We start from the raw sequence: 21217 nt of genomic DNA, 5'->3' as shown, positions 1-21217 counted from the left end.
ATTTGATGCGCGATCAATTATTCTCAAGACGAAGTGATTCATAACTGAAGGCTTTAATCTGCTAGAACTCTTCCCCAGAAGCTTTGATACAGAAAGTGAAGGCTGCTGGGATGGCATCGGTTCTTATACTCCGCCTCTCAGGGCAGAGCTATGTACAACAGCCAATGGTAGACTCCTGGGTCTAACCAATGGTCATCCACCTCTTAGGTACCGCAATACCTGGTACCACCACATTCACCCCCTGTTAAAAAAGAGCCCGGCGGGGGTGATGGCCAGCATTAACAGTCGCCTTTCGCATGGTATGACCAGGTAGGGAGGTACCGTGATGTTGAGGGAATTTACAAAGTGTTCATAGTGCAGCAATCAGTCGATCGGGTGGCCTGGTCGTCCTTCTGGCGCGTCTGGGCCTCGGCGGTGATTCTGATAGGGGTCCCGGCGGTTGCGACTCCGGGAACGTGATGTCGTCCTCCCTGGCAGCTTTGTCACCCCTAGGCGGCGCTGTTGGGGCAAAAGGTGGACAGGGGGGGAAAGCGCCTGTAGGGGGCGTCGGTGTGTGGTCGGGCCTAGGCAGGAGCGGTGGGAGTACTGACCCTCCAGTCAGTGGTGGGGTGGGGGCAATGGTTCGGGTGCGCGTGGGGCTCCAGCGGGCGCCAGGTCCCGAAGGGAGACTGTGTCCTGGCGGCCGTCAGGGAATGCTACGTAGGCGTACTGGGGGTTGGCGTGCAGCAGGTGGACCCTCTCGACCAACGGGTCCGACTTGTGCGCCCTCACATGTTTCCGAAGCAGGATGGGTCCGGGTGTCGCTAGCCAGGTTGGGAGCGAGGTCCCGGAGGAGGACGTTCATGGGGTGTCTGATTTGTGGTTGTACAGAGCAGTGACCGGATGGAGTGGAGGGCCACCGGGAGGACTTCCTGCCAGCGGGAGACTGGGAGATTCCTGGACCGTAGGGCCAGCAGGACGGTCTTCCAGACCGTTCCGTTCTCCCTCTCTACCTGCCCGTTTCCCCGGGGGTTGTAACTTGTCGTCCTGCTCGAGGCGATGCCCTTGCTGAGCAGGAATTGACGCAGTTTGCCGCTCATAAAGGAGGACCCCCTATCACTGTGAATGTATGCGGGGAAACCGAACAGTGCAAAGATGCTATGGAGGGCCTTGATGACGGTGGTTGTGGTCATGTCTGGGCAGGGGATGGCGAATGGGAACCAGGAGTACTCGTCAATCACATTAAGGAACTGTCCTGACCTCCTCGATGGAGTAGGGCAGGTTGCGGGTCTTGATAAAATGAAAAAAACGAGTGACCCCCGGTGGCAGAGGTCCTCGTGGAGGGATCGGAGGCGGTCCACTTGTGCGGTGGCACAAGTGCCGCGGGACAGGGCATCAGGAGGCTCGTTCAGCTTCCCCGGACGGTACAAGATCTTGTAATTGTAGGTGGAGAGTTCTATTCTCCACCGCAAGATCTTGTCGTTCTTAATCTTGCCCCGCTGTGCATTATCGAACATGAAGGCAACCGACCGTTGGTCCATGAGGAGAGTGAATCTTCTGCCGGCCAGGTAATGCCTCCAGTGCCGCACAGCTTCTACTATGGCCTGGGCCTCCTTTTCGACTGAGGAGTGGCGAATTTCGGAAGCATGGAGAGTACGGGAGAAGAAAGCCACAGGCCTGCCCGCTTGGTTGAGGGTGGCCGCCAGAGCTACGTTGGACGCATCGCTCTCGACCTGGAAGGGGAGGGGCTCGTCGATGGCGCGCATCGTGGCTTTTGCAATGTCTGCTTTGATGCGGCTGAAGGCCTGGCGGGCCTCCGTCGACAGGGGGAAGGTTGTGGACTGGATCAGGGGTCGGCTTTGTCTGCGTAATTGGGGACCCACTGTGCATAATAGCTGAAGAACCCGAGGCAGCGCTTTAGGGCTTTGGGGCAGTGAGGGAGGGGGAACTCCATGAGGGGGCGCATGCGCTCGGGGTCGGGGCCTATGACTCCACTTCGCACTACGTAGCCTAGAATGGCTAGACGGTCGGTGCTAAACACGCATTTATCCTTATTGTATGTCAAATTAAGGATTTTCGCGGTCTGGAGAAATTTGCGGAGGTTGGTGTCGTGGTCCTGCAGGTCATGGCCGCAGATGGTGATGTTATCCAGATACGGGAACGTTGCGCATAAGCCGTACTGGTCAACCATTCAGTCCATCTCTTGCTGGAAGACCAAGGCCCCGTTCGTGACACCGAAGGGAACTCTTAAAAAGTGATAGAGCCGCCCATCTGCTTCGAAGGCAGTGTACTTGCGGTCGCCATTGCGGAGGGGTAGCTGGTGGTAGGTAGACTTGAGATCCACCGTGGAGAAAACCTTGTATTGCGCGATCTTGTTCACCAGGTCGGCTATACGGGGGAGAGGGTACGCATCCAGCTGCGTAAACCTGTTGATGGGCTGACTGTAGTCAATGACCATCCTATGTTTCTCCCCGGTCTTTACCACCACTACTTGAGCTCTCCAAGGACTGTTGCTCGCTTTGATGACCCCATCCCTCAGCAGCCTTTGGACCTCCGACCTGATGAAGGTCCGGTCTTGGGCACTGTACCGCCTGCTCCTGGTGGCGACGGGTTTGCAATCCGGGGTGAGGTTCGCAACAGGGAAGGTGGGTCGACCTTAAGGGTCGCGAGGCCGCAGACAGTAAGGGGGGGTATAGGGCCGCCGAATTTAAAGGTCAGGCTTTGCAGGTGGCACTGGAAGTCCAGCCCAAGGAGGGTGGCTGCGCAGAGGTGCGGCAGGACGTACAGGTGGAAATTGTTGAATTCCCTGCCTTGGACAGTGAGGTTCGCTCGGCAGAACCCCTTTATCTCCACCGAGTGTGACCCGGAGGCCAGGGAGATCCTTTGATTTACGGGAAGGGTGACAAGAGAACAGCGCCTTACTGTGTCGAGGTGAACAAAGCTTTCCGTGCTCCCAGAGTCAATCAAGCAAGACGTCTCGTGGCCATTGATGGAGATCGTCGTTGTAGCTATTGCAAGCATCCGGGTCCGACTCTGGTCCAGAGTCACCGAAGCCAGCTGAAGTAATTGAGGGTTCTGGTCGGGCAGCGTGTAGTCGGCTGTGCTGGGGGCCTGGGGCCCCATCCAAGATGGCGTCACCCATGGGTCGCACCTGGTGTCCGGGGATGAAGAAGATGCCGGCGGCGAGGGACAAAATGGCGGCGCCCACCCGTCCAGCGTGGTGTCCGGGGGCAAAATGGCCGCGCCCACGGGTCGCGCGTGGCCTTAGGATAGGGGGGTGGCGGTGAGCACTGGGCGGTCGGGGCCTGAAGGGGAGGTTGTCGATAGTCGCTGGAGACCGCAGCCACGGCGCGGGCCTGGCAGACCGCCGCAAAGTGGCCCTTCTTGCCGCACCCTTTGCAGGCGGCGGTGTGGGCCGGGCAGCGGGGGCGGGGATGATTCGCCTGCCCGCAGAAGAAACAGCGGGGCCCGGTGGCGTTAGCGGGCCGTCTCGCCGCGCAGGCTTGCGGGGTCAGGGGAAAGGCCTGTGGGGCTGCCGCTGCGGGGTGCCACGCAGCCCAGGGGGCCATCGCGCGTTCGGGCGCAAAGGAATGCGCGTTTTTATAGGCAACATCCATGGACCCTGCCCGGGCCCGTGCCTCAGTAAGTCCCAGAGTGTCCCTTTCTAAGAGTCTTCGGTGGATATCGGGGGAGCTCATACCTGCCACAAAAGCATCCCTGATCAAAAGTTCCATGTGCTCGCTCCCCGAAACTGGCGGACATCCATAGTTTCAGCCCAGCACCAGCAGCGCCTGGTAGAAGTCTTCCAATGTTTCCTCGGGGCTTTGCTGCCTAGTCGCCAGCAGGTGACGAGCGAAGACCTGGTTCACAGGGCGGATATAATGTCCTTCCAGCAGTTCGATCACGGCAGCATAATTCTCCGCCTCCCGATAAGAGGGTAGAACCCAGGGTGACCCGTGAGCGTAGGAGATGCATCTTTTGTCCTTCCGTGGGGGTGTCGGCGGCCGTGTCGAGGTAGCCCTTAAAGCACGCCAGCCAATGTTTAAAAATAGCAGCAGAGTTGTCCACGTGGGGGCTGAGCTGAAGGCACTCCAGTTTGATACGGAGATCCATCCTTCCAACTGAAGTTGTAGCAGATTAAATTGATGCGCGATCAATTACTCTCAAGACGAAGTGATTCATAACTGAAGGCTTTAATCTGCTAGAACTCTTCCCCAGCAGCTTCGATACAGAAAGTGAAGGCTGCTGGGACGGCACCAGTTCTTATACTCCGCCTCTCAGGGCGGAGCTATGTACAAAAGCCAATGGTCGACTCCTGGGTCTAACCAATGGTCATCCACCTCTTAGGTACCGCAATACCTGGTACTACCACAACATTAGAAAGTGTGGGTATCTTGGCCAGTGGTAGTGAGAATGGTGGATCCACTGGGGTAACCAAATGATGGTCCATTTTCGGAAACACATTCCAGCAAGTGTCTGAAACGAATTGCCAGAGTCATGCCTGAAGCATTCTTGATAACTTGCCACACCCAGCAGTGCTTCTCAGGTAAATCTGAAAAGTGGGATTAGGTGGTGGAGGCAAAGAGGAATGGCAGAAGGTGTGATCATAAGCTGCCAACCACATTCAGGGGTCACTGTGGTGGCAGGAGGAGCACTCCTGCAATATATCAGACATACGTCAACACAGATTCAAGGTTAGATATCCAAACTAATTGGTTTGAAGCATACAGGGTCCAAAACCACAATTTACATTTTGCTTCAAATATGCAAAATCCTGTTTTTCACAATCATGGGGATTGTCTTAACATGATGCATTGGGTTCAGTATCTTTTTAGGAAGGAAATCAAAATATACTTCAATCACATGGAACAGTCTTTAAAACATACTGGGCGGGATTCTCCGCCCCCCCGCCGGTTTTCGGGCGGGGATTACGTCGCACCGGTCAGGGGCCGTTGGCAGCAGCCACCCCGGCAATTCTCCGGACCCCGATGGGCCGAGCTGCCACGCGTTCCTGGCCAGTCCCGCCGGCGTGAAATGGACATGGTCCATCCCGGTGGGACCTGGCTTGTCGGCCATCTAGCGGGGTCCTCGGGGGGGGGGGGGGGGCGCGGGGGGATCTGGGGGCCCACACGATCGGGGCCCACCGATCTGCGGGCAGGCCTGTGCCATGGGGGCACTCTTTCCCTCCGCGCCGGCCTGTTAGGCTCCACGGTGACTGGCGCGGAGAGGAAACCCCCTGCGCATGAGCCAGAACACGCCGGTGGTTCTGTGCATGCGCCAACTCACGCCGTCCCACGGCGGCCCTTAGGTGCCGGTTGGCGCGGTGCCAACCCCTCCAGCGCCGGCCTAGCTCCCAGAAGTGCAGGTGGCCCGATGCCGGAGTGGTTCACGCATCTTGGCGCCAGTACAGGCCCCCCCGCGAATTTCGGGAGAATCCCGGCCACTGTGTCATCAGAAAAAGGTACTCACTGTATTGCGTGTAATGATACATTTTATATCATTGAACTAATCCAGGCTACTTTACTTGATATTCCCATTCAAAATAAATGCACCTAAACCTATCGCATTAATAAACCCTTCAAGCAAAATGAATGATTGCCAACTGTATAAAATAATCAAGTTACTATTTCCATTATAAGGTTACTTGGCTTTACCGTTATTACGCGATAGTGAATTTCATCACATCTTTTCGGCAAGATGGGGAGTATTGAAGGAGGAATAAGGATGCCGTCCAAAGTGTGAATGATGCCGTTTGAGGCAACGATATCTCTTTTATATAAAGGAATTCCTTTGCCACCTAACAGAATCTGGCCCTGTGAAAAGACAGAAGATTTTATTCAATCAAATTCATGCTCGAGTCAGGATGGCATTACTTTGTGATCATTTCTACGTTTGTGCCCAATGTTGCAGCATTTCTCCAGCCAGAATCTTTCAGCCAAGGTATTCCTGACATTTTTCTTTTCTTAATTTCAAAAAGATTCTTTTAATGCTCCAGAAACAATATTTGACATTGTCCTGATGATCTATAAAACTAAACAATAATAAAATACAGCTATCCAATCATAGCTAAAGAATCACCTGCACCAGTTTCTTTTCCCACTCCCACACTGTTACCTATGCTGTCCATGCAAGGATCTATCTATCCTCGGCACCATCTACTTCTTATTGCATGCAACCATCGACAAAATCATTCAAACACACAGGGCGGAATTCTCCCAGAATGACTAAATAGAACATAGAACATTACAGCGCAGTACAGGCCCTTCGGCCCTCGCTGTTGCACCGACCTGTGAAACCACTCTAAAGCCCATCTACACTATTCCCTTATCGTCCATATGTCTATCCAATGACCATTTGAATGCCCTTAGTGTTGGCGAGTCCACTACTGTTGCAGGCAGGGCATTCCACACCCTTACTACTCTCTGAGTAAAGAACCTACCTCTGACATCTGTCTTATATCTATCTCCCATCAACTTAAAGCTATGTCCCCTCATGCTAGACATCACCACCCGAGGAAAAAGGCTCTCACTGTCCACCCTATCCAATCCTCTGATCATCTTGTATGCCTCAATTAAGTCACCTCTTAAGCTTCTTCTCTCTAACGAAAACAGCCTCAAGTCCCTCAGCCTTTCCTCATAAGATCTTCCCTCCATACCAGGCAACATTCTGGTAAATCTCCTCTGCACCCTTTCCAATGCTTCCACATCCTTCCTATAATGCAGCGACCAGAATTGCACGCAATACTCCAAATGCGGCCGCACCTCATGGCTCTGAAACTCAATCCCTCTACCAATAAAAGCTAACACACCGTACGCCTTCTTAACAACCCTCTCAACCTGGGTGGCAACTTTCAGGGATCTATGTACATGGACACCAAAACCTCTCTGTTCATCCACACTGCCAAGAATCTTACCATTAGTCCAGTACTCTGTCTTCCTGTTATTCCTTCCACAATGAATCACCTCACATTTTTCTGCATTAAACTCCATTTGCACCTCTCAGCCCAGCTCTGCAGCTTATCTATGTCCCTCTGTAACTTGTAACATCCTTCCGCACTGTCCACAACTCCACCAACTTTAGTGTCATCTGCAAATGTACTCACCCATCCTTCTACGCCGTCCTCCAGGTCATTTATAAAAATGACAAACAGCAGTGGCCCCAAAACAGATCCTTGTGGTACACCACTAGTAACTGGACTCCAGTCTGAACATTTCCCATCAACCACCACCCTTTGTCTTCTCCCAGCTAGCCAATTTCTGATCCAAACTGCTAAACCACCCTGAATCCCATGCCTCTGTATTTTCTCCAATAGCCTACCGTGGGGGACCTTATCAAATGCTTCACTGAAATCCATATACACCACATCAACTGCTTTACCCTTGTCCACCTGTTTGGTCACCTTCTCAAAGAACTCAATAAGGTTTGTGAAGCACGACCTACCCTTCACAAAACCGTGTTGACTATCTCTAATCAAATTATTCCTTTCCAGATGATTATACATCCGATCTCTTATAAATCTTTCCAAGATTTTGCCCACAACAGAAGTAAGGCTCACTGGTCTATAGTTACCGGGGTTGTCACTACTCCCCTTCTTAAACAAGGTGACAACATTTGCTATCCTCCAGTCTTCTGGCACCATTCCTGTAGACAAAGATGACTTAAAGATCAAAGCCAAAGGCTCAGCAATCTCCTCCCTAGCTTCCCAGAGAATCCTAGGATAAATCCCATCCGGCCCAGGGGACTTATCTATTTTCACACTTTCCAGAATTGCTAACACCTCTTCCTTATGAACCTCCAGCCCTTCTAGTCTAGTAGCCTGAATCTCAGTGTTCTCCTCGACAACATTGTCTTTTTTCTGTGTGAATACTGATGAAAAATATTCATTTAGCACCTCTCCTACATCCTCGGACTCCAAGCACAACTTCCCACTACTGTCCTTGACTGGCCCTACTCTTACCCTAGTCATTCATTTATTCCTGACATATCGACAGAAATCTTTAGGGTTATGCTTGATCCTACCTGCCAAAGACTTCTCATGTCCCCTCCTGGCTCTTCTTAGCTCTCTCTTTAGGTCCTTCCTTGCTAACTTGTAACTCTCCAGCGCCCTAACTGAACCTTCATGTCTCATCTTTACAGAAGCCTCCTTCTTCCTCTTGACAAGTGTTTCGACTGCTTTAGTAAACCACGGTTCCCTTGCACGACCACTTCCTCCCTGCCTGACAGGTACATACTTATCAAGGACACGCAGTAGCTGTTCCTTGAACAAGCTCCACATTTCCATTATGCCCATCCCCTGCAGTTTTCCTCTCCATCCGATGCATCCTAAGTCTTGTCTCATCGCATCATAATTGCCTTTCCTCCAGATATAACTCTTGCCTTGCAGTATATACCTATCCCTTTCCATCACTAAAGTAAACGTAATCGAATTGTGGTCACTATCACCAAAGTGCTCACCTACCTCCAAATCTAACACCTGTCCTGATTCATTACCCAGTACCAAATCCAATATGGCCTCGCATCTCGTTGGCCTATCTACATACTGTGTCAGGAAACCCTCCTGCACACATTGGACAAAAACGGATCCATCTAAAGTACTCGAACTATAGCGTTTCCAGTCAATATTTGGAAAATTAAAGTCCCCCATAACAACTACCCTTTTGCTTTCGCTCCTATTCAGAATCATCTTTGCAATCCTTTCCTCGACATCTCTGGAACTTTTCGGAGGTCTATAGAAAACCCCTAACAGGGTGACCTCTCCTTTCCTGTTTCTAACCTCAGCCCATACTACCTCAGTAGACGAGTCCTCATCAAACGTCCTTTCTGCCACCGTAATACTGTCCTTGACTAACAATGTCACCCCTCCCCCTCTTTTACCACCTTCCCTTAGCTTACTGAAATATCTAAACCCCGGCGCCTGCAACAACCATTCCTGTCCCTGTTCTATCCATGTCTCCGAAATGGCCACAACATCGAAGTCTCAGGTACCAACCCATGCCGCACGTTCACCCACCTTATTCCGGATTCTCCTGGCATTGAAGAAGACACACTTTAAACCACCTTCCTGTCTGCCGGTACACTCCTGCAACTTTGAAACCTTACTCATGACTTCACTACTCTCAACCTCCTGTATTCTGGAGCTACAATTCAGGTTCCCAATCCCCTGCTGAACTAGTTTAAACCCTCCCGAAGAGCATTAGCAAATTTCCCCCCCAGGATATTGGTACCCCTCTGGTCCAGGTGTAGACCATCCCGTTTGTAGAGGTCCCACCGACCCCAGAATGAGCCCCAATTATCCAGAAATCTGAAACCCTCCCTCCTGCACCATCCCTGTAGCCACGTGTTCAACTCCTCTCTCTCCCTATTCCTCGTCTTGCTATCACGTGGCACGGGTAACAACCCAGAGTTAATAACTCTGTTTGTCCTAGACCTAAGTTTCCACCCAAGCTCCCTGAATTCCTGCCTTACACCCCTATCAAAATGTCATGTTGGCTGTCTTAGCGTGATTTGCGTCATGATCTTCCTGCACTTAGTCATTTTCCACATGTATGCTGGAAACAGCCAACCCTACCTCACCATCTTGTATCTTGACATCTCTAAATTGTCATATTGTCAGTACTACATGAACAAGAGATTTCTTCCAGGGGCAGCACGGTGGCACAGTGGTTAGCACTACTGCATCACAATGCTCATAATCTGGGTTCAATTCCGGCCTTGGGTAACTGTCTTTGTGGAATTTGCACCTTCTCCCCGTGTCTGCTTTGTTTCCTCCGGGTGCTCCTGTTTCTTCCCAGAGTCCAAAGATGTGCAGGTTCGGTGGATTTAACATGCTAAATTGCCCCTTAGTGTCCAAAGATGTGCAGGTTAGATGGGGTTACGGGAATAAGGCAGGGAAGTGAGCCTAGGTAGGGTGCTCTTTCAGAGGGTCAGTGCAGTCTACATAGGCCAAATAGCCTTCTTCTGCACGATAGAGATTCTATGATTCCAGAGGATTGGATAGGGTGGACAGTGAGAGCCTTTTTCCTCGGATGGTGATGTCTAGCACAAGGGGACATACCTTTAAATTGAGGGGAGATAGATATAAGACAGATGTCAGAGGTAGGTTCTTTACTCAGAGAGTAGTAAGGGCGTGGAATGCCCTGCCTGCAACAGTAGTGGACTCGCCAACACTAAGGACATTCAAATGGTCATTGAATAGACATATGGACGATAAGGGAATAGTGTAGATGGGCTTTAGAGTGGTTTCACAGGTCGGCGCAACATCGAGGGTCGAAGGGCCTGTACTGCGCTGTAATGTTCTCTGTTCTATGTTCTATGATTCTAAATATTTGAAATAATTAAGCTATTAACTTGGGTTCTAAAACTCTGTTCGTTGGCCAACTCCATCTCTCTCCCTGATGACGGTGCGAGGCGGACCTGGGGTATAAAACTTGACCTCAGATGAGCTTTCGCCACACATCCATTCCATTGCTAAGACCACCTCTGTAACAGCACCTAATTTTGCCTCTGCTTCCATTCACCTAATGCTAAACCCTGATCCATGCCTTTTTAACTTCTAAATTTACTCTTTTAATGCAGGTCTAGCTGGCTCCTGCCTTCTACCCTCTTAAACTTGAGGTCATACAAATCTCCGCAGCCCATATTCCAATGCATAAGTCCTGTTCACCTATCAACTCTGTGCTCACTGACCTACATTGACTCCCAGTTAATCAATGCTTCAGTTTTAACAGTCGCATTATTGTTTTCAAATCCCTCCATGACCTTGCCTCTGTATCCTCCTCCAGCCCTACAATTTTCCCCAGATATCTACACTACTCCAATTCTGACTTCTTGGCCATCTCCTGTTCTAATCACACAACCATTGGCGGCTGTGCCTAAACTGCCATGACTCTAAGGTTTAGAATTCCCCCTTTAAACCCCCCTTTGGGCGGAACATTCCAGCCGTTCTCACTGGCCAGATCTTCTGGTCCCGCCGATGGCAACCCTTGGCTGTGGTTTCCCTGACGGTGGAGGGTGCGAACAACAGGGAACCCTGTTGACAGTGGTGGGACCAGAAGATCCCGCTATTGGCCAATGGCAGGTCACCCATGAAACGCGTGGGGGAGGGTGATTACCATTGTTTGCTTATTTCCATGATTTCAATGGATGAGTCACATTTTTGCTATCAGCCCTTTTACACTATCATTAGTTTTTTTTAAAAAGCTTAAATTTTGTAATTGTGGGCGGGATTTTCCAGCCGCCTCTGCCCGGCAACTGGAGAATCCCGCCTGAGGTCATTCATTCCTCTTCTTCATTGTCCGTGTCTCGCCCGTGGCATTCTTGTGCTGAGGGGCAGAAGAATCCAGCCCTGTATCTTCAAAAATGGCCATAATAGAATAGAATCACACATTTGTTTATTTCAGCCAATAATCTTTCATTGGCAAAATTAAACTTGTGAAAACTACTATGCAATATTACATAATACAGACATTCTTGAAGCTTTAGATAAAAAGTGCCTACATCAAACAAACATCTTTGCACTATCCTTATACACTGAAGTTGACAAATGGTACAGGTTGTGCAAACCAGAATACTGTAGCAATTTTTGATAAATGAAGATAGCCTAATGCATTCACAGTGGTGAAATGACCTCAGGAAGGAAGTCTTACATCAACAAAGAGCCTTACAACTTTTTGAAATTGCCTCATGACTTTATGAAATATCACAAGGTGATTCACATAAATCAGTTTTGAAGAATTTTCTTACTGTTTTCAAAGAAGCGAAGCCAAGTGAGATTTATAACTGTTGTATGGAATGCCATTTGTGGCCTTTTCTTTACTACCATATTAATACATGACTTCCTTTGTTTAGCTGCCCAGGTATTGTACTTACATTACTGGTAACATTGATGGATATTATCTGGTTAGCCTTTGTCAAGATTCGAGGCATAGTTGATAATCTGTCTGCTGGCAACTAGAAAAATAAGCAATAGATTATGGAAAAGATTTGTGGATTCAGTACATTGTCCAGTAATCAAAATACTGTGAGCAATAGTCTGTCTCTTTTTAAACAGATTCAACAGTAATTGAGCTTCTTTCTTAGCCTTCCCCTTATTCATGTCTGACTGCCGCCAAGTCTAATGTGTAGATCTCTTGACAGCCATAATTCGTGCCAATTGGCGAATCAAGCATATGCTTGCAGGTCAATAACAGCCCTGCCTTCCAAGATGCAGCTATATGTCACCACAAAGTGTTCAATTTTGTTATCTCAGCAAACCAATCCTGTGGGAATGGAAAATTCAAAGGTCAAATTCAACCGATGTTCAAACATGCAACTCTTCAATCCAGGACTTAATATTCTACTGCTTGACCTTTTCTTTTGACAATGCTATGAACATTTTAAAGAAGAAAGCTACTTACGCTGCCAGATGCGAAGATATGATGTTTCACAAGCTCTTGAAGTTTTGGCCGACCCTTATTTTAAAGAAAACACAGATGCGGAGTTTACATAGAAGCATGAACTAGATAGGAGTTCAACAGCTAACTGACAATTCCGCTGATTAGTTCATTGCTTTTCTTCTTCTGTAAAAAAAAGCAATTTTTTAGCTCCTACTTTCACTTGTAATAATTATTACTGGTCTCCGCTCCCTCCATTTTCCACTATTTTAAATCTACAGAAATCAGCTTACAACCCAGCACTCAACACTGTATGATAATTTGTATCTTTGGACCTTCCGCCAAACATGACCGCACAGTCCTGGTCAAAAGCAAGTCGCAAAAACTTTTGTTGGATTTGTGTATGAGTAACGAGCAGCCTTGTGGTGTAGATGACAGAATTCATCTTCATGGCTCCCTATATCCACATTTGTGTGGACTGTCCAAGACACACAAGAATAATGTTCCATTACCAATCCTATGCCTGGTTGAGTGGATTGCAGAGGCCTGTCCTCCACAGACAAAAGGAATATGTCTAGGAATTGCACCTTATTAAAAATTAAACAACAATTTAACAGCTTAATTAAACACTGGTGGACAATAGTCGCCTGGTACATTCCCCATGGCAACACCTCAACTCATCAGATTTGCCAATCAATCAGTGCCCTTTCCTTATGCAGTATAAATTGCTGCTCCCTTTGAATGGCCTGATGAGTGTAAGACAAAAAGCTTCGAAAGCTTCTTTTTTCAGCAATACGTAAATAATCTACGGGATTTTCCTCCCCCTCTGTCACGTGTTCTGTAGCGGTGGAGGGCAGCGCGCCATTGAGCGGCGGCGGGATCTTGTTGTCAACGGGGTTTCCCATTGAACGCATCCCTCGCCGCCAGAAAACCCATGACAGAGGTGCGCCGTCAGTGGGACCGTAAGATCCCATCAGCATAAACGGCCAGAAAATGTCACCCTATATTACTTTTAGTTGTGGAACCTAAGGCTAGTTAATTTAACCAGATTCCGTCCAAACAGTGCAATGTATTTCTCAAATTATAAAAATGAACTTTCAAATAAGTACAGCAAGATAAAGTATTATTCATGAATACTCATCCATTTGATACACATTATTCAGAATGGTGGTATAATTGCAATCTATTAAGTTACAGTGTAGAAATCATACAGCAGCAGGAGGCTTGTCCTTAAAATAAGTCAGTTTGCTGTGTAAAACAGTTATAAAACAGAGGAATGTTGTTATCACCCTTCTCTTGGAGTGGGCAGATTCAGAGGCTGATTCATAATCTAATAAATCAGAACATGAATGTTTTTTCCAAGGTCATAGCTGAAGTGTTGGGTGCTCTGAGGTACAGACGAATCAACACGGTTGTGATTGGTACAACGCAGTTTTATTCCATTAAACTATTTATACATCAAACTTGGTACTCAGCACGTTGTGGCTGTGTGAGTGTCTTGCTTTGAGGTCCTGGCCCTGTGCCGTCTCCAGATGGACTGCCCAGGAGGTGTCGTGTTTCTTGTTTTATGCTGTGTCTGCTCTTGTCTGTGATTGGCTGTCGTGTTGTGTGTGCTGATTGGTCCGTTACTCTGTCTATCATTATGTATGTGTTATGATGTATGTTTGAATATCATGACAATAGCCATCTGTTTATCGAACAATAGAATGGTTAAGTCACAGAGAACTGGAGGGTTTTATGGGCTCTGACAACATATAGGGATATGGGAAAGGGAAACCACACTCACTAAATGTGACCTCAGAGATGGAGTTTTGGGACTGGTTTTGAGCCGACGCTAGGACAAACAACAGAACTGAATGGGCATTGAAATTAGTGCTGCCGGCCAGCATACTGGTTTTCCAGCTCCATCCTGCCCATTTTGCCACAGAGGAGTGGCAGGGCCTCCACTAAACCAAAGGTTCCTCCAGTATCACCCACATTTATTGCTTTTCCCTTTGTTGAGCCGATGGTTAAAATGGTGGCTAAGCTAATGGTGGCTTGTCTGCCTTTCAAAGTGAAATATAGTCTTTAAGGGACAAATCTTCGTGGAGGAGGCAGGAAGGTCGTAACAACATGAGGTATCACTGAGGAGGCTTCTTGAATAGAACATAGAACATAGAACAATACAGCGCAGTACAGGCCCTTCGGCCCACGATGTTGCACCGAAACAAAAGCCATCTAACCTACACTATGCCATTATCATCCATATGTTTATCCAATAAACTTTTAAATGCCCTCAATGTTGGCGAGTTCACTACTGTAGCAGGTAGGGCATTCCACGGCCTCACTACTCTTTGCGTAAAGAACCTACCTCTGACCTCTGTCCTATATCTATTACCCCTCAGTTTAAAGTTATGTCCCCTCGTGCCAGCCATATCCATCCGCGGGAGAAGGCTCTCACTGTCCACCCTATCCAACCCCCTGATCATTTTGTATGCCTCTATTAAGTCTCCTCTTAACCTTCTTCTCTCCAACGAAAACAACCTCAAGTCCGTCAGCCTTTCCTCATAAGATTTTCCCTCCATACCAGGCAACATCCTGGTAAATCTCCTCTGCACCCGCTCCAAAGCCTCCACGTCCTTCCTATAATGCGGTGACCAGAACTGTACGCAATACTCCAAATGCGGCCGGACCAGAGTTCTGTACAGCTGCAACATGACCTCCCGACTCCGGAACTCAATCCCTCTACCAATAAAGGCCAACACTCCATAGGCCTTCTTCACAACCCTATCAACCTGGGTGGCAACTTTCAGGGATCTATGTACATGGACACCTAGATCCCTCTGCTCAGCCACACTTTCAAGAACTTTACCATTAGCCAAATATTCCGCAATCCTGTTATTCCTTCCAAAGTGAATCACCTCACACTTCTCTACATTAAACTCCATTTGCCACCTCTCAGCCCAGCTCTGCAGCTTATCTATATCCCTCTGTAACCTGCTACATCCTTCCACACTATCGACAACACCACCGACTTTAGTATCGTCTGCAAATTTACTCACCCACCCTTCTGCGCCTTCCTCTAGGTCATTGATAAAAATGACAAACAGCAACGGCCCCAGAACAGATCCTTGTGGTACTCCATTTGTGACTGTACTCCATTCTGAACATTTCCCATCAACCACCACCCAATATATACCCAGTATAATGAAGAGATTTATTCGAAACAATGAGGTTCATCTGTATACAGGTACAGAGGTAAATCATACAGGTCTTTACTCCTTGACTCCTGGGTCCACACTGCCAAGGTCCCTGCTCCCAGGGTCCCCGGCTGTTTCCCCATTGATCAGGGTTTGCACATTCCTGAGCAATAGGCCCCAAGACGGTCACATGGCCTGCGAAAGAACCCCCTAAAGGGGGTACGCTACCAAACCCTTTATGTCCCTCGGCACACATACATTGCAGGCTATTTACAATTAACTGTACAATGAGGGCAGAAACACCTAGGGGTATAATTCAGTGCAGTCCTTCACAAAATCAGTCTGTCATGGGACATCTTAGGCCTGGGAGAACGGCTCCATTCCCTGGCTGGTTCCTCCACCATTAAGGCAGCGTCTTTCTCAACACTCAGAGGTTGCTTCAAGATCTTGAGAGGTGTATTGGGGGTGGCCCCTCTCTGATCCCCCCAGGAGACTTGGGAGGGGCATCTTCTGAAACCCCCCGTTCCCTTGCTTCAGGCTCCATCAAAGGGGCGTTGATAGTGCTCACCAGAACCACCTGTTCAGTTGTTGGGGCTGCAGCCTCTTAGCTTCTTATGTGGTCTACGTGCTTCTGCTCTCTTGTCTCCCTTTTCAATCCACCAGGTATGAGACAGGACCAGATTTTGCCACAATTTTCCCAAGTATCCACAATGGGCCAGATGCAAAGTTCCTTACAAAAACAAGGTCATTGATTTTAAACAATCTGTTGTCTTTCATTGAATTGTGATACTTCTTTTGGGAGACTTGCCTCACCTCCACCCTCCCCGCCAAATTAGGAAACACCAGGTTTAAACAAGTACGAAGGCGGCAGAGACCCAGTCATAACTCTACTGGTGTGACCTGAACAGTAATGTGAGGGATGGTGTTGTATGAAAAAAGGAAATGAGCTAACTTGAGACACAATTGCCCATCTGATTGTTTCTTCACTGCATATTTAAAAGTTTGCACCGTTCTTTCTGCCAAGCCATTCGAGGCCGGGTGATGAGGGGCCATTCAGATGTGGTGGATGCCATTAGTTTCCACAAAATGTTGGAACTCCTCCCCCGTGAAAGCTGTGCCATTAACGGAAACATAAGGCCCTGAATGGCGAAAATGCGCCTCAGGATTTCGATGGTGGCCGCTGAGGATGTCGACCCCATTTCCTGGACGTCCACCCACTTGGAATGGGTGTCCACTAATTTCAAAAACATTCTCCCCAGGAAGGGGCCAGTGAATTCATAGAATCATAGAATCCCTTCAGTGCAGATGGAGGCCATTCGGCCCATCGAGTCTCCACTGACCCTCCAAAAGAGCACCCCAACCTCAACCCACTCCCTGCAGTATCCCCGTAACCTCACTAACCTATGGGGCAATTTTAACATGACCAGTCCACCTAACCTGCACATCTTTGGACTGTGGGAGGAAACCGGGACATCCGGAGGACACGGGGAGAATGTGCAAACTCCACATAGAGAGTCACCCAAGGCCAGAATTGAACCCGGGTCCCTGGCACTGTGAGGCAGCAGCGCTAACCACTGTGCCACCTTGCCATCCTGTGTAACCTTGTCCACGGATGGCCAGGCCACTCCCATGGATTCAGCTGAACCGCAGGCGGCAAGGTTTGCTGTGACTGACAGAGGTCACACTGATGCGCCAGGTTCCCAATATCCGGCCACCATAAGTATCTCCTGGCCAACATTTTTATCTTAAGTCTGGCTAGGGTGCTCACTATGCAACTCCAGCAGCAATGATTCTCTTGCTGGGAGTGGTACCATCGCCCGGAAATCCCAAAGCAATACTCTGTCTTCACAACTGAGTTCATCTTTCCTCAGTTAGTTGGACCTGAGCTGATATGACTTGTTGTTTTGCCATCCACTTAGAACCATTTTTTTGACCTTCGAGAGGACCATGCCATGTTGGGTCCAGTTCCTGATGTGTCTTGAGGAGACCAGCGGGGTATCCATAAAATTTAATGCCAGGACAATCTCTTGTGGCACAGGTGGCGATGCCAGACTTTGGAGGAGTGGGAGCCGATTCAGGGTATCGGCATTGAAGATCTGTAACCTCGGTCGATGTTGGAAATTGTAGCTAAAGCCACCATTAGCAAGGTCCAGCTTTGTACCCTGGCTGAAGCAATTGGTGGAACTGGTCTATCATCACGGAGGAGCCTTAGTAGTGGTTTGTGGTTGGTTACAATGCTGAGCTGGCGGCCATACACGTACTGATGGAATATCACAGCGAGGCCCTCTTTTCGATTTGTGCATACTTGTGAGTATTCGGGAGGCAAAGGCAATGGGCCTACCTATGCCATCCTCCATCTTGTGAGATGGGACCACCCCTAACTCATAAGGCAAAGTGTTGCAGGTCAAAATGATCTGTTTGCCTGGGTAGAAATGGACCAACCAGCTGGATCACTGTCGTGGCTGTTTGACTCAATGGAAAGCTTGATTTTGTGGGTCTTTCCATTACGAGTGATGGCGCATTTTTAAAAGGAGAGGTAGCGGCGGTAACATAATTACCAAATATGGGATGATCCGTGGTAATTTTCCATGCCCAGAAACAATTTCAATTCTGTGACAGTCTTCAGAATAGGGACATCTTTGATGGCTTTTACAAAGAACAAAGAAAGGTACAGCACAGGAACAGGCCCTTCAGCCCTCCAAGCCTGCGCCGACCATGATGCCCGTCTAAACTAAAATCTTCTACACTTCCGGGGTCCGTATCCCTCTATTCCCATCCTGTTCATGTATTTGTCAAGATGCCCCTTAAACATCACCATCATTCCTGCTTCCACCATCTCCTCCGGCAGTGAGTTCCAGGAACCCACTACCTTCTGTGTAAAACACTTGCCTCGTACCTCTCCTCTAAACCTTGCCCCTCGCACCTTAAACCTATGTACACTAGTAATTGACCCCTCTACCCTGGGAAAAAGTTTCTGACTATCCACACTGCCTATGCCCCTCATAATTTTGTAGATCTCTATCAGGTCGCCCCTCAACCTCCTTCGTTCCAGCGAAAACAAACCAAGTTTATTCAACCTCTCCTCATAGCTAATGCCCTCCATACCAGGCAACATCTCTTCTGGTAAATCTCTTCTGCACCCTCTCTAAAGCCTCCACTTCCTTCTGGTAATGAGCCGACCAAAATTCAACACTATGCTCCAAATGTGGCCTAACTAAGGTTCTATGCAGCTGCAACATGACATGCCAATTTTTATACTCAATGGACTGGCCAATGAAGGCAAGCATGCCGTATGCCTTCTTGACTACCTTCTCCACCTGTGTCGCCCCTTTCCGTGTCCTGTGGACCTGTACATCGAGATCACTCTGACTGTCAATACTCTTGAGGGTTCTACCATTCACTGTATATTCCCTACCTGTATTAGACCTTCCAAAATGCATTACTTCACATTTGTCTGGATTAAACTCCATCTGCCTTCTCTCCGCCCGAGTCACCAAACAGTCTAAATCCTGCTGTATCATCTGACAGTCCTCATCGCTGTCCGCAATTCCACCAACCTTTGTGTCGCCCGCAAACTTACTGATCAGACCAGTTACATTTTCCTCCAAATCATTTATATATACTACGAACAGCAAAGGTCCCAGCACTGAACCCTGCGGAACACCACTAGTCACAGCCCTCCAATCAGAAAAGCACCCTTCCATTGCTACTCTCAGCCTTCTATGACCTAGCCAGCTCTGTATCCATCTTGCCAGCTCACCTCTGATCCCGTGTGACTTCACCTTTTGTACCAGTCTGCCATGAGGGACCTTACTGAAGGCCTTACTGAAGTCCACATAGACAACATCCACTGCCCTACCTGCATCAATCATCTTTGTGACCTCTTCGAAAAACTCTATCAAGTTAGTGAGACACGCCCTCCCCTTCACAAAACCATGCTGCCTCTCGCTAATACGTCCACTTGCTTCCAAATCGGAGTAGATTCTGTCTCAAAGAATTCGCTTCAGTAATTTCCCTACCACTGACGTAATGCTCACCGGCCTGTAATTCCCTGGATTATCCTTGCTACCCTTCTTAAACAAAGGTTCAACATTGGCTATTCTCCAGTCCTCTGGGACATCACCTGAAGACAGTGAGGATCCAAAGATTTCTGTCAAGGCTTCAGCAATTTCCTCTCTTGCCTCCTTCAGTATCCTGGGGTAGATCCCATCAGGCCCTGGGGACTTATCCTTTTTAATATTTTTCAAGACGCCCAACACTTCATCTTTTTTGATCTCATTGTGACCCAGGCTATCGACACACCCTTCTCCAGACTCAACATCCACCAATTCCTTCTCTTTGGTGAATACTGTCTTCTGAAGGGTGCAAGCCTTTTGAGTCCACCTTAAATCCCAAATACAGGAGGCGAGATTCTCTCAGCCCAGGCAGGGCCGGAGAATTGCCGGGCTGGGCATGAATCGCGCAACGCCACCCCGGACGTCGGTCCGCCAATTCTCCGGGATGGGCCGAGCGGCCGTAAAAAAAAATCCGAGTCCCGCCGGCGCCGTCCATGTGTGATCTTACCCAGCGTGACCTTGGCGTGCATCCATTTGTGGGTGGCCTGGTGGGGGGGGGGAGGGGAGATCCGACACCGGGGGGGGGCCTCCGCTCTGGCCGGGCCCGCGATCGGGGCCTGCCAGCCTCACGGGTCGAGGGCCTCTTTTGCTCTGCGCCGGCCTCTGTAGCCCTACGCCATGTTGCGTCGGGGCCAGCACGGAGAAGGGGGCCACCGCGCATGAGCTTTGGCGCCGGTCGCACTGCGCATGCGCAGACCAGCGGCGCCCATTTGTCACCGGTATCGGCAGCTGGAGCGGTGTGAAATTAAATGAAAATCGCTTATTGCCACAAATAGGATGAAGTTACTGTGGAAAGCCCCTAGTCGCCACATTCCGCCGCCTGTTCGGGGAGGCTGGTATGGGAATTGAACCGTGCTGCTGGCCTGCCTTGGTCTGCTTTCAAAGCCAGCGATTTAGCCCTGTGCTCCAGTGCTGTGCTGGCCCCCTGTAGGGGTCAGAATCACTGCTCCTGAGGACATGTTGATGCCATCATGAAACGCGACGGCCTTTATTACGGCGTAAACACCTAGCCTCAGGCGTAGAGAATCCCGCCCATGACCATGCTGGCCTGAAATGTGCACTTTTCTCTGATGCCAGCATCTCTGAAGCTTTTAAGGATTTCTTCCAAGCTGGTCAGATGCTCTTCATGTGAACTCCCCGTCACTCAGACATGGCCGAAATACACTACGATTTTTGGGATTCCTTGTAACAAATTCTCCATCGTCCATTGAAATATTGTACAAGCAGATGATATCCCAAAAGGAAAAATGGTATATTGGAAATGCCCCTTGTGCTTGTTGAAGGTCACAAATTTCCTCGAGTCCTCATCCAGTTCAGGTTACAAATGAGCATGACTTCAGTCACGCTTTGTATACGTGAGCAACTCCCAACTTTGCATAGATGTCTTCTCTCTGAGGAATATACTTGTCGAGTTGGGCCATTTTGTTTATAATGAGATTGTAATCACCGCAGATTCTGACAAAGCGGTCAGGTTTTAAGACAGGTCCGATAGGGACCACCCATTCAGAGAATTGCACCGGATTGACGATCCCTAGTTCTTTCAAACATGTCAACCCGGCCTCGACTATCTAGT

At 48.9% G+C, this 21217-nt stretch overlaps 1 protein-coding gene across 1 annotated transcript in view; it reads right to left on the bottom strand.

Moving 5' to 3' along the window:
- Positions 1-21217, bottom strand: part of stab1 (stabilin 1) — a 416947-nt gene that overhangs the window by 249963 nt on the left and 145767 nt on the right. The window contains exons 16-18 of the mRNA XM_072472659.1: positions 12375-12428; positions 11848-11928; positions 5634-5792 (exon numbers count right to left, since the gene is read on the bottom strand). Of these exons, the coding sequence (XP_072328760.1) occupies positions 5634-5792; positions 11848-11928; positions 12375-12428 (294 nt within the window). The remainder of the gene's footprint in view (positions 1-5633; positions 5793-11847; positions 11929-12374; positions 12429-21217) is intronic.

Source organism: Scyliorhinus torazame, chromosome 13 (genome assembly GCF_047496885.1).
Source record: "Scyliorhinus torazame isolate Kashiwa2021f chromosome 13, sScyTor2.1, whole genome shotgun sequence".
Taxonomy (NCBI): Eukaryota; Metazoa; Chordata; class Chondrichthyes; order Carcharhiniformes; family Scyliorhinidae; genus Scyliorhinus; species Scyliorhinus torazame.
This window is presented reverse-complemented; position numbering and strand designations above follow the sequence as displayed.